The sequence below is a fragment of the Thalassophryne amazonica genome, chromosome 10 (genome assembly GCF_902500255.1).
Source record: "Thalassophryne amazonica chromosome 10, fThaAma1.1, whole genome shotgun sequence".
Taxonomy (NCBI): Eukaryota; Metazoa; Chordata; class Actinopteri; order Batrachoidiformes; family Batrachoididae; genus Thalassophryne; species Thalassophryne amazonica.
In genome coordinates this window covers 23989005-24002135 of record NC_047112.1, presented here as the reverse complement: position 1 = coordinate 24002135, position 13131 = coordinate 23989005, and the positions used below count along the sequence as shown (strand labels likewise).

General features: G+C 39.8%; 1 protein-coding gene and 1 long non-coding RNA gene across 2 annotated transcripts in view; both read right to left on the bottom strand.

Annotated features, from left to right (window-relative positions):
• Positions 1-6024: 6024 nt before the first annotated feature.
• LOC117518444 lies at positions 6025-6854 on the bottom strand. The gene is made up of 2 exons (XR_004562988.1): positions 6812-6854; positions 6025-6775 (listed from the first exon to the last, which is right to left on the bottom strand). It is a non-coding gene; the product is annotated as an uncharacterized LOC117518444 (long non-coding RNA).
• Positions 6855-7364: 510 nt separating this feature from the next.
• dnajc6 (DnaJ (Hsp40) homolog, subfamily C, member 6) overlaps positions 7365-13131 on the bottom strand; it is a 99591-nt gene continuing 93824 nt past the window's right edge. Inside the window, exon 18 of the mRNA XM_034179564.1 lies at positions 7365-7533. Coding sequence (XP_034035455.1) covers positions 7432-7533 — 102 coding nt within the window. The 3' untranslated portion in view covers positions 7365-7431. The remainder of the gene's footprint in view (positions 7534-13131) is intronic.

The following is a 13131-nucleotide window of genomic DNA, read 5'->3' as shown; positions in this document are numbered from 1 at the left end:
TCAGTCTTTTTAGTCTCAGAATCTCAGTGAAGCTTATTAAAGTAGAAAAGCAATCTGCCTAGGAAATCTGAGCATTAGTTTTTGAGATATCCTGTAGTTAGCCTATCAGACGGGAGCGATGATCTGGCTGACTGGCTACTCATTGGATTCTACAGGGTACGTGCCTAGGCTTTGAAGAAGCCTAGGAAAAAGCTACAAAAAGAGACATAAAACCAGAGGTGTCAAGTAACGAAGTACAAATACTTCGTTACTGTACTTAAGTACACTTTTTAGGTATCTATACTTTACTCCATTACTTATTTTTCTGCCTACTTCTGACTTCTACTCATTACATTTTCACACAAGTATCTGTACTTTCTATTCCTTACATTTTTAAAACAAACAGCCTCGTTACTCTTGGCTTCAGTTTAATGTTTATATATATATTTCACGTCATGTGCGCCTGTAATCAACTTTTCTGCAGCGCGGCTTTGCTTTGAACCGTGAACCAATCGAAGCAGTGGTTCGCAGATTGAAGCGATGCTTCGACCTATTGCTTCGTTTATTCTTTCTTTCTTTCGCTTAATTTTTCCCCGCTAAAACCCTAAAGAGCATACTTAGGTGAGTATTATTTACCTTTTCTATGTTAAACCGACCTGTTATGGTCTTCTGAAACAGTTGATAGATGTATTTTATAACTTAAAAACGGGAGCGACGCTAACGCGTTAGCATGTCTATGGCATTTTCAATGTTAAAACTTAGCATTAAGCAATTGCAGCTGTCATCACGTTCGGGTGCATTTGTTTTCAAATTGTAATATTTCTTAAATTTATTTTTGTTTATATATTAATAATCTAATGATTATTATATACAATTTTAGAGAAAGAGGCAAAAAGAACCTGAATAGAAACAGAAAATATAAAAGCAACTAACAATGAACATACATAAATAAATAAATACATACATAAATAAATGTTTCCTGTGAACACCTAGTGACTCTTACACCTCCACTTCATCGCTGTCTTATTTAATGACAGTTTGTTTCAGTCAGACCATATTTTCAGTGTGTTGTGATTTTCTCCAGAACTACACTCAACAAAAATACAAACGCAACACTTTTGGTTTTGCTCCCATTTTGTATGAGATGAACTCAAAGATCTAAAACCTTTTCCACATACACAATATCACCATTTCCCTCAAATATTGTTCACAAACCAGTCTAAATCTGTGATACTGAGCACTTCTCCTTTGCTGAGATAAACCATCCCACCTCACAGGTGTGCCATATCAAGATGCTGATTAGACACCATGATTAGTGCACAGGTGTGCCTTAGACTGCCCACAATAAAAGGCCACTCTGAAAGGTGCAGTTTTATCACACAGCACAATGCCATAGATGTCGCAAGATTTGAGGGAGCGTGCAGTTGGCATGCTGACAGCAGGAATGTCAACCAGAGCTGTTGCTCGTGTATTGAATGTTCATTTCTCTACCATAAGCCGTCTCCAAAGGCGTTTCAGAGAATTTGGCAGTACATCCAACCAGCCTCACAACTGCAGACCACGTGTAACCACACCAGCCCAGGACCTCCACATCCAGCATGTTCACCTCCAAGATCGTCTGAGACCAGCCACTCGGACAGCTGCTGAAACAATCGGTTTGCATAACCAAAGAATTTCTGCACAAACTGTCAGAAACCGTCTCAGGGAAGCTCATCTGCATGCTCGTCATCCTCATCGGGGTCTCGACCTGACTCCAGTTCGTCGTCGTAACCGACTTGAGTGGGCAAATGCTCACATTCACTGGCATTTGGCACGTTGGAGAGGTGTTCTCTTCACGGATGAATCCCGGTTCACACTGTTCAGGGCAGATGGCAGACAGCGTGTGTGGCGTGGTGTGGGTGAGCGGTTTTCTGATGTCAATGTTGTGGATCGAGTGGCCCATGGTGGCGGTGGGGTTATGGTATGGGCAGGCGCCTGTTATGGACGAAGAACACAGGTGCATTTTATTGATGGCATTTTGAATCTTGATCATTTTGGATCCTGAGGCCCATTGTTGTGCCATACATCCAAGAACATCACCTCATGTTGCAGCAGGATAATGCATGGCCCCATGTTGCAAGGATCTGTACACAATTCTTGGAAGCTGAAAAACGTCCCAGTTGTTGCATGGCTGGCATACTCACCGGACATGTCACCCATTGAGCATGTTTGGGATGCTCTGGACCGGCTTATACGTCAGCGTGTACCACTTCCTGCCAATATCCAGCAACTTCGCACAGCCATTGAAGAGGAGTGGACCAACATTCCACAGGCCACAATTGACAACCTGATCAACTCTATGCGAAGGAGATGTGTTGCACTGCATGAGGCAAATGGTGGTCACACCAGATACTGACTGGTATCCCCCCCCAATAAAACAAAACTGCGCCTTTCAGAGTGGCCTTTTATTGTGTACAGTCTAAGGCACACCTGTGCACTAATCATGGTGTCTAATCAGCATCTTGATATGGCACACTTGTGAGGTGGGATGGATTATCTCAGCAAAAGAGATGTGCTCACTATCACAGATTTAGACTGGTTTGTGAACAATATTTGAGGGAAATGGTGATATTGTGTATGTGGAAAAATGTTTAGATCTTTGAGTTCATCTCATACAAAATGGGAGCAAAACCAAAAGTGTTGCATTTATATTTTTGTTGAGTGTATCTGCCAAACTAGAAAACTGCTGCATCCTTGTAAGAGCAGAATACTACTGGAATGAATTTGAATAAGGAAAGTTGTGTTTTTTTTGTTTTTCCTTCACTAAATGGATGCTGCACTCACTGCAATTTATTGTCTGGAATAGTCCCAGATTGCATTTCAGAGCTTCTACGTAGAATTGAAACATTTTCGTGCAGGTGGTGTTGGGGGGTAATTTTGGGTTTTGGGTCTTGGGCCACATGTAGAACGAATCAGTTTTTAAATTAAGCTTTCAATTCATATAGTGGCATCTACCTTTTTTTTTTTTTAAAGGTTACTTTATACTTTTATACTTTAAGCAGGTTTTGGAGCACATACTTTTTCACTTTTACTTGAGTAAAGAGGTCAAGTTGATACTTCAACTTTTACCAGAGTGTTTTTAAACTGCAGTATCTATACTTCTACTTAAGTAATAAATGTGTGTACTTTTGACACCACTGCATAAAACCCTCCGTACTGCTTGTGGTTTCTGTTAACTATTTATTTCTGTGCGCTGCACATGATCATTATGTACATCCTGTAATGGTAAATCAAACTGAAAAGAAGCACATGAACAGATTTTTACACAATTTTGTAATATTTTAAACTGCAGACAGGCAGACACATAAATTATAGTAGTATACAAATCGATTCCTTACATACTGGTTTTTCAAACACACACATCCAGCGACTACAATCTAGAAGGTAACGTGAACATCATCAAGAGGAATGAGTCAGCGAGGGAGCTATCGAGTTATTTTGCAGGTACGTCTTCAGTTGGTCAGTCACGGGTGAAAGGTAAAGGCCTTTAGATGAAGGTTTCTTCAACATTTTGCATCCAGTGTCGTCCACAAAACCAACAATCAGTCCTTCACTCAACGTCATCGGCACACAAGAGCAAACTGGAAATCCAAAGCAAAGACTGAATCTTATCTGACACCTTACGAATTACAATCTGAAGCAAAAACGGGAGGAGTGAAAACAAAGTAGAAACTATTATCAAACCTCAATAAAACTGTTTGACAGAATTATAAAACAGAGGTCTGGAAATAAATGATAATGATGTTAGTGGGTCAAATCCTGCTCAAAATCACTTTTTTTATATTCCCTTTTTCCCACTTTATTATTGGGCCATATGTTTGATACCAAGGTTATGAAATACAGTTTTACATTTAGACAAATTATGAACTTGTATTGACAAAAGGCTTCAAAGACAGTCACATCAGCCACATGTTGTTCAAAAGACAAATTTAAGTTTTTATCTGTAACAAATCTAACATGTATACGCTTCAAACAAAGTCAACAATGTGTCCTCCTGTATACGTTAAGACATGATATGGTGTCTCCGTTCCTCCGTCAGACATCAGCTATTACGTTATTACTCACATTGTAAGATCAATAATAAAATGGAAGTGGCTACAGATACTCAACGGTATTACTGTGTGTGGCAGGGGTGTAACGGTACACAAAAACCTCAGTTTAGTATGTGTGGGTTTAGGTTCAAGTTTTGTTTTTTTGGTATGGTGGAAAAGAGTAATACAACAGAGTGGAAGCTTTGGTCCAATCTGCATTGTCAGCAAAAGGCCACAAGGGGGCTCGGATTGTACAGCACAAACTTTTTCTGACGTTCACACTGTTCACACCCAACCACAGATAAACAATGCCGACATATAGCTTTGGTGCCTCATTTAATAAATGAGGAACCGTAGTGTTTGGGCCCCCTTTGAGGAACCCCTTTGAGTCTGGTCTGCTTGAGGTTTCTTCCTCGAATCATCAGAGGGAGTTTTTCCTTACCATTGTCCCCTGTGTGCCCCCTCTAGGGGTTGGTAACATTTGACCTTACTTGTGTGAAGCACCTTGAGGCAGCTATGTTCTGATTTGGCGCTATATGAATTAAATAAATTAAATTAATCAGTGTTTCCAAACAGTAGAGGCCACGCTATGCACGCGAGCTGAAACAACAGTCCATTGCTAAAGTTGGTCAGGGAAAATGCGGACTTACAGTTAGCTACACACACAGAAACAACACAGGCGTACAGAACCGAAAGGCCCACATGGAAATTTAGTGTTTTCATTTTTTTATTTTTATTTTTTTTAGTATTTTTATATCATTTTAAATTTGTTTTAATGTTTAAAATTACATGTACTTACACCCCTAGTGTGGCATTCCAACACTCTAAGCAGCTACAAAAAACCTAGGAATTCAATTCAAGTTATTTATAGAGCGTCAAATCATAACAAAAGTCACCTCACGACACTACAGATGAGCAACATTTAAACTTTACCGGCCCCATGAGCGAGCACGCTGGCGAGATTGATATAAGGAAAAACTCCCTCAGGTGTGTTTTGATGATAGGAAGAAACCTCAAGCAGACCAGACTCTGGGGTGACCATCTGCTTTGCCCATACTAAAAATAAATAAATACATAAATACACAGAACTGGCTGAACACGAAGTGATAAAAATGCTGCAGCGAAGCAACCACAGTCCAGTGCTGATAATGATCGATGGTCTACAAGGACAACCTGGAGGTGAAAACAAGGGTCCACGATGTGTGACCACTCATTGAAATCAGGACACCCATTTTAATCCCAACCCAAATACTACACCAAACCCATAACCACCCAGTAGTGCTGTATTGTAGTTAAGGATGTACTGCAGTACTACCAATTTATGAGATGTTTCTTAAAGAAAAAAAATCTCTTAACGATGTAAAATTTGGATGTTTGTTGAACTTGTGTTGCCATTTTGATTTTGGTAGAAATTGTGTGACATCTCTGCGACGCACGGCGTTACTGGGTTACTAGCGGTAATACTGCAATACAGTGTTCTTACTACTGAATGTTAGAAACAGCTGTGTCGTAGCTGCTCAGAGTGTGGTAGTGCCACATGCTCAGTATTACTGCCGGGCGTGCACCCAAATGTCTGTCACCACGACCACTTGGAATACGAGTTTTGTACCTGTAGCCACAACCAAAAATTTAAAAATAAAAATGGGCAGAAACATGAAACCACATCAAGTAATGTAACAGGAACATGATGCATGTCTGAAACGGATTATTTTGATAACACTGTGGTAACGACAGCAGACGTACCAACAGTATTGAATCAGGATTTGATGAATAATTTCAGATTTTGAAGGTTGAGATTTTCATCGTAACCTTTGTTGATCTGTTTGTTTTTATTAATCCTGAAGAAACTATTTGGTTGCTATTATGAAAACAATCTGGTTCATTATCAATTAATGTTTAATGTTAATAGGTCTGCTGTTATTGATCAGCAATTCAAAACCTATTGATCAGTTTTTGATGTTAGTTGTTGAGCATTTGTGTGTGTGTGTGTGTGTGTTGGATGACTGATTGTCCAGAAGCGTAGTTTGTTCCAGATGTGGGACGAGGTTCGTATCTGTCTGTGTTCAAATCGTGCTGCTCTTGTTCTTGCTGTAAGATAATCACAGACTCCTGTTGATCTTCATCTTTTCTCACTCAAATTAAGAGATGATTGAAATATTTATAAAAACAAAATGCATTAGAGTGGTTATACATTTAAAAAAAAGCAATTACAAGACACTGACTGACAGCAGCAGTCAGTTTATGCTTTCACCAAACTGCTTGGTTTCTGTTGCGATGGAACATCAATGTGGATCACTTCTGGAAGTGTATCTGTGCTAAATCCAAACTAGATGATCTGCTGCTTCCATTAAATGTGATCAGCCAGAGAAATGTCTCCTTTATTTTGTGACATTTAGTAAGCCAATTATTTATCTATTCATATATTTTAATTGTGTAAACCTTTTCATTTTTATTTTCCTTTTCAATTCTCAACAAAGTTTGATGAGTGTTTACTTCTCGCCGGCACATTTGGGACAGCTTATTCTTAATTTTCCAAATCTTAAACTGTAGATGTGATGACACTGTGTGGCCCCTGTATATAATAAATAAATAATAAATATAAAGTGCACTGTGTTTTCTCTCTCTCTCTCTCTCTCTGTCCGCGCACGTGTGCTTTCATGGACATTCCATATTAATTTTTAGTGTCAAATTGTTTGCAATATACAAGTTTCTAAGCCAGCAACACACTGACCGGACATAATGTATCATGTGTCCTAGGACACGTGACAGGAATCAAATCCAAGTCTACATATTAGCAGTCCAACTCCTTATCACACTGAGCTATAAACAAAGCTCTGTTTTGACCTCTGACCCTGATGAAATCACAAATCACTATACCTCAGTAACCGCTGAGGCCACAGACCAGGTGTCCAAACAGCTGCTTGGGGATCAGTTTGCTCCATCGTGGGCTTGTGCACTGCAGGAAAATTTAGCCATAATAAACTTCAAATAGCCTGATTGTTATAAAAACCTGCTGTGCTTGAATTTAGAGCAGTTTGTGTGATCCTTTTTGCTCCCAGATGACCTCCTGTGATCTCTCTTTTCCATCAGTCCATTTTGCTGTGGCTGTCCTTTGATTGGCGGGTGGTTTGGGGCTAAAGACACCAAAGAAGGATGATGTTTCACCACGTACATACGTCCAGTACAGGAGATACATTAGAGCTACTCAAGTCCACTGTTAGTCCGACCGCTGGAGTTCTACACGCTCGCCTGTGCGGAGACAACAAACGTACGGTCAGATGATACTCAAGTGAGGTTGCAGGATGAAACCCAAAAGTGGCGACATGTTCTCAGGGGCAGATGACAGAATCAGCAGTAGATCCTCTCCTTGCTCTCTCCTCTTTCAATACAGGGCTTTTTGTCCTTGACTTTCAAATTCCGACCAGGCGTCATTTAGTTCCATGAAAATCATTTTGGCATATTGTTCATAGGGCTCTCCTGTCGCCTGCAACACAAACACAAAAACTGTAAGAAAGTCAGACTGCAACATGGTATGCAGCTGATGAATCCAAGAAAACATTTGCTTCCGATACGACTCATTAATGTGTTTGTTTCAAATAGTACGGAGGCCAAGAAAGACCACAACACTTCCAAGAAAACACAAATGCAGAAAACACAAATAGAACAAGAGTGCTCTGAGAGCACAATATCCACCGCTGGCAAATGCTGCTTTGGTATAAGTGCTTATACCAACATTCACAAAAGTCATCCTAAATATGTGAGAGGAGTTGATTTCAGAATGTAGGCAAATATAGCTAGCTTTAGCATAAGAGAAATAAAAAAGTAAATACATTTTTTGAGCTTTGTCAACTAGGAAGAGACAAAGATAACAGAGCACTGCGATGCACTGAACAGACCGTTGTTAAAAGTTCTCCAGCCACCTTCTTTTTGTGTTGCTAATACTTCCGTTGCTAATATTTGCAGCACCGCTGATTTTGGGTGCATTGTTGGGTGCATAAATGCAGCAGACATGTTAGTTATCAAATTAAATTGTTGCATGTGCTGCAGTTTAGATTTCTATGTGTCCTACAACCGATGCAGTTGTTTTATTAATTTTGTTTCTGCATTTGCTATTATCTTAAATTAGAATCATTGTGGCCTCTCTTGGCCACCGTATATATGACTCCAGGTAGGCATAATTCCAGCTGCATGGTCTGCTGTCATTTTTTGTGCCATGTTGACAGCGTTAAGTGAAAATCTGTAGTGAAAATCTGAGTTCAGTGCATCTCCCCTCCCAAGGCCTTTTCTACCTATAAACAGATTTTAGGCAAGAAGCAAAAATCATCTCTTTTTGTATCCTGGTTAAACTGACAAACAGCCAGCAAAGAGATGAAAATCCATTCTGGCTTTTCTAGTCCAGTTGTGTTTTCATGGCCTCAATAAATCCGTCTGAAGCATGTGTCCACTTTTGCCTCCACTATCAGAGGTGGAACATATCTGACTATCTTTGCACTCCAACTCAGCATGTGCAAACACACACTGTGACTGATGGCACATATCTCTTTTAAACCAGACGGAACATCTCAAACTGGTGGCCTTAGGGCCAGATATCATCAGTAAAGCAATTCAGAGCCTGCACATACAAGTATTATCACATATTATTAAAAACTGCTGCCAACATATGCCAACTTTGCTGTAAACACCTTCATGCCCACTTCTCTGCAAAATTACGTTAATCCAAAAAAATAAGAAATATGGACGAAGCTGCCATTTTTGCAGCTTCTTTGAAGCACTGTTGGATCACTGTGGGCCACAACAAACAGCTGCAATATTGATTGAATTGGTGGGTATTGATCACTTTCTTGTGACTGTGTACTCATTCCGATAAAAGGGGGCTGGTGGACAGAAGATAATTCTTTGAGTCTTGTCTTGGAAGGTGGTGGTGATTCTCTCTTCAGCAGTTCTCTTTTTCCACGGCTGTAATCTAAAACCAATGTGCAGGTCTGACAGCAACAAAGACACACCAACCTGACCGCTAAAACTACAGGTATGTACTTCATCACTTGTAGGAAAGTAGAAATTCTGAGCTTCCTTTATGATATCCTTTAGAAGACTTTAGAAGACATTGGTTCCTGTGCTGGTTCTTAATCCTGCTGCTGGTGACTTGGTAATCTCGACCTCCCAACACCTGAACATGGCCAGAACAGGGAGATATGAAAAATATGTAATACTAAGGCTCCACAGGTCCAATATAAAGCAGCACTGCTGTATAGATTCTATTACCTCAGAAAATTAAACAATGTTTTCTCCGTCTACATATTGAATGCTGCAGAATCAAAAGATTTTCATGAAAATTTGGGGAAAACAAAAGATCTGGCTTGGAGTAAATGACAAGTGGTAAACACAGGCGGCTCTGGAGTGAGGCTTGACGGGGTTGTAACCTCCTCAACATTTCAGTACCCCATCCCTACCAGAAAATTGGTATTTGCCATTTAAATCAATTTATTCAAGCTCACTTTCTCACCACCAAATTCATGCCATTCATATACACTGAAAAATAAAACAGTCTGTTGGATTTACATGATTTAAATCTGTACATCCTTTTTTTGAGAATTAAGTAATCAAAATAATTTTCTTTGGCATGGCTATAATTTTATTCATTAGTATTTAAATAAGGGATTTATGACATCCTATTGCCAATATGATCAAACTTCACACTGGAAACAATTTAGAATTTTGACCCCTGAAGGGTAGAAATTCAAGCAAACAGACACCATCATCTGCATTTGGTAGCAATATCATAGATTACTTGGGGGCTTCCACCAAGCTTTGCACAGATGCTGGGAAGGACATGACAAGTGCCAATCGGAGTAAAGAAAGGCCGTGTGATGTCAGCTGGCTGCTCGCTTCGACAAAATATACCAAAATGGCAGACAATGCTCCAAAACAGCTTATTTCTGTATAAATCTAATATGTTCTTAATATTAGCACCACCCAGACAAGAGTAGCTACTAGCCTCGCTGTGTTCATTGTTGACTGTGCAGACTTCCTGTTGTTCTGCATTTCCATTTTACCAAATTTTTCTAAATTAGCATTTTTGCTTTGTCAGAATGGTGATGTTTTTTAATATTGTTAGTTCTATCAGTTGTTTGCTGTATGCATTTATTATCTCGGCCTATTCTCATAAAAAATTTTAAGTAAAACATACGATGAAGTAATGTACAAAAATGTGTACATGTTCATGCATATTGTTCAGGAAAATTTGTACATATCCAATGTTTTCCTCCACCAGGAAGCTATGTTGAACTGACTGACAAGATGGCTGAGCCAATAAAAATGTGGTAAGTTATCTTTTACTTTATTATTACTTTTTTATTATTATTATTGTTCTAACCGTTACCTTATGTGTTTCTGAATGCTAAATTCAAAAGGCACATTGTGCATGAGCATGGACACTTATAGAAATATGCACAAAATATTATGACATCATACAAATTTTAGTATATCATATGAAATGTGCCATGAGACTATGTTGATTATCTACATGTAGACAATTGAAATTTACTTTAAATGAAGATTTGTATAGTTTCTACCAATTCTGTCACCCCACAACTCAATTATCATTCCGCCACCAAGAAAAATACCTCTGGAGCCGCCAGTGGTGTTAAACTGAACAGAGACTGGTTGATGAGTTGCTATCAAGACAATGATTTCAACAGGAAAGTTTAGCTCAGTGCAGGCAGAACATAATTAATGTGTAATCTGCTGCTGTGCGCATCTTTTCATAGGTGCAGAGTGGCTTCCAGTCTTGTGACTTCACCAATGGACCTCTAAATTCTCATAGACAACGTCCAAATCATATCATACTTGATTCAGGGAATTCTGTTACAATGGGGCACCAAGTTCTACCTCTGTTGATGATGGTTGGAGTCATGTTGGGAGCTACACACCTTACAACAGTCCCACAAGTACGAATCGACGATATCAATATTTTCCTGACTGTGGCGCAAAAGGTGGCCAATCGCATTCATCCTAATTCCAGCTGTTATGTGTGCGGCTTGACACCGTACGCAGCTGGAGAAGGTTTACCATTGATGGCGCTGCCGCCCTCTGACTGCGTCACGTGCCAACTGCTTCATATTCCCTTTTCAAAGTCTTATTCTCATCCTGACTGTCCAGTAATCACCAAAATGAGACCTCTTGGCTGTTCAGGGGGAATACCTAAGGGGAACTGCGGCAGATGTTACACAACCCCCAAACCTGTTCCCATACTGGTCATCCCCAAACCGCTAACCTGGTGCCTTGAGAATGAAGGCGGCACACCTGTCGGACATTCTGACTGCCTTCAGACTTTTAAATGGGACCCGAAACAAACCCACATTGAATTTCCATCTTCGATTTCTGAGCCCAAGCGGTGTTTGGAAGCAGCGGGTCAGGGTCATCTCAGCGCTCTGGCTCACCACAGTGCCTCCTGCTCCATCTCCTCCCCTGTTGGAATGTACTGGGTGTGTGGAAACCTGGCATACCCCTATCTCCCAGTAGACTACAATGGACGCTGTGGCATAGCTTACGTCATCCCAGCTATGAGAGTCACTCACACTCTGCCGGGAAAAACTCGCCAACAGCGGTTACGACGCGGGACTTCGGACATCTTTGCGACACATCACCAGTCACCTTTCAGGAACGTGTTGGGAACACTGCTTCCATTTTATGGCATTATGTCTTCATTAGATCAAATTGCGGATCTGTCTCATGCTATAGAGGTTATCGCTAATGAAACCAGTAAGGCTCTCTTGCTCATCTCGAGTGAACTGGCCTCGGTTAGACTCCTAGCTTTACAGAACAGAGCTGCCTTGGATTTTCTTTTAGCAGCTCAGGGAGGAACGTGTGCTATTATTGGCTCTGAATGTTGCACCTTTGTGCCCGACTATAATGCGACCATTAGTGATATAGTTACTCATCTTCATGATGTTGGCGGTTCTGTTCACCAACAAGCAAGCTCTCTGTTTGATTGGTTGAACCCTATATTGAGATCAATGATTTATCGAATCATTGAAGTGGTAATTATTGTTGCTTGTATTGTATTAGCGTCTTTGCTCATATCATGTGTGAAAAAATTTGTACAACGCATGTGCATGTAGAAAGAGCCACTGAAAGGCAAATTTTTTCAAACGAGTCACCTGGCTCCATTAGAATATTTTATAATATTCCTAAAAGGTACTCTACAGTTCACACCTCACATTTGAGGGAAGTGTGGGAAAAGGAACTTAACTGTGTCATTTCTGAGGATGAGTGGAAGGATACTTGAAGCAATGCAAAAACTTTATGTGTTTGTAATAGAGTTAGAGCGACTCAACTCATGATTCTCCATAGAGCCCATATTTCTCCGTATCTTCGTCACAAATTCAAACCTGATTCTTCCCCGTTATGTTTAAAGTGTAAAGTTGAGACTGGCACTCTTACTCATTGTTTTTGGTCATGCTCAAAGGTACAACATTTCTGGCAGATGATCGGACAGGAACTGAACAAAATATTTTCAACCAATCTGAACTGCAACCCCTTGGTTTTTCTGCTTGGGTTAAATGACCCTATTATTACTGACAAATTTCATAAGAAACTGTACCGAAAGCTTACTTTTTGTGCCAGAAAGTGTTTGCTTATTAATTGGATTTCAGACCAGATTCCCAGTAAGACACAATGGCATAAAACTGTTTTCAGTTATGTTTCCTTGGACTATCTCACCTGCCGACTACACCACAAGGATGATATCTTCCATAAAACTTGGGAACTTTTCATAACATACATGGGACTGGAAATTTCATCAGTCGTTAAATGAGCATTTGTATTTTGAACTGAAAAATGTCACATTCTGTGCGGGCCACCGTTTTTTTGTTTGCTTGTTGGTTGCTTTGTTTATCTTGTTACTTATTTTATTATCTCTGTTTATTGTCTCCTAGTATGACCTTGTGTATAAAATGAAAATGGCAATAAACACATTTCTTAAAAAAAAAAAAAAAAAAAAAAGAGCCACTGATACTCTAGTATCTAACCCAGGATATATCAGTTGGCTTCTCCAATAGTCCTTAGACGAATGTAAAACAGA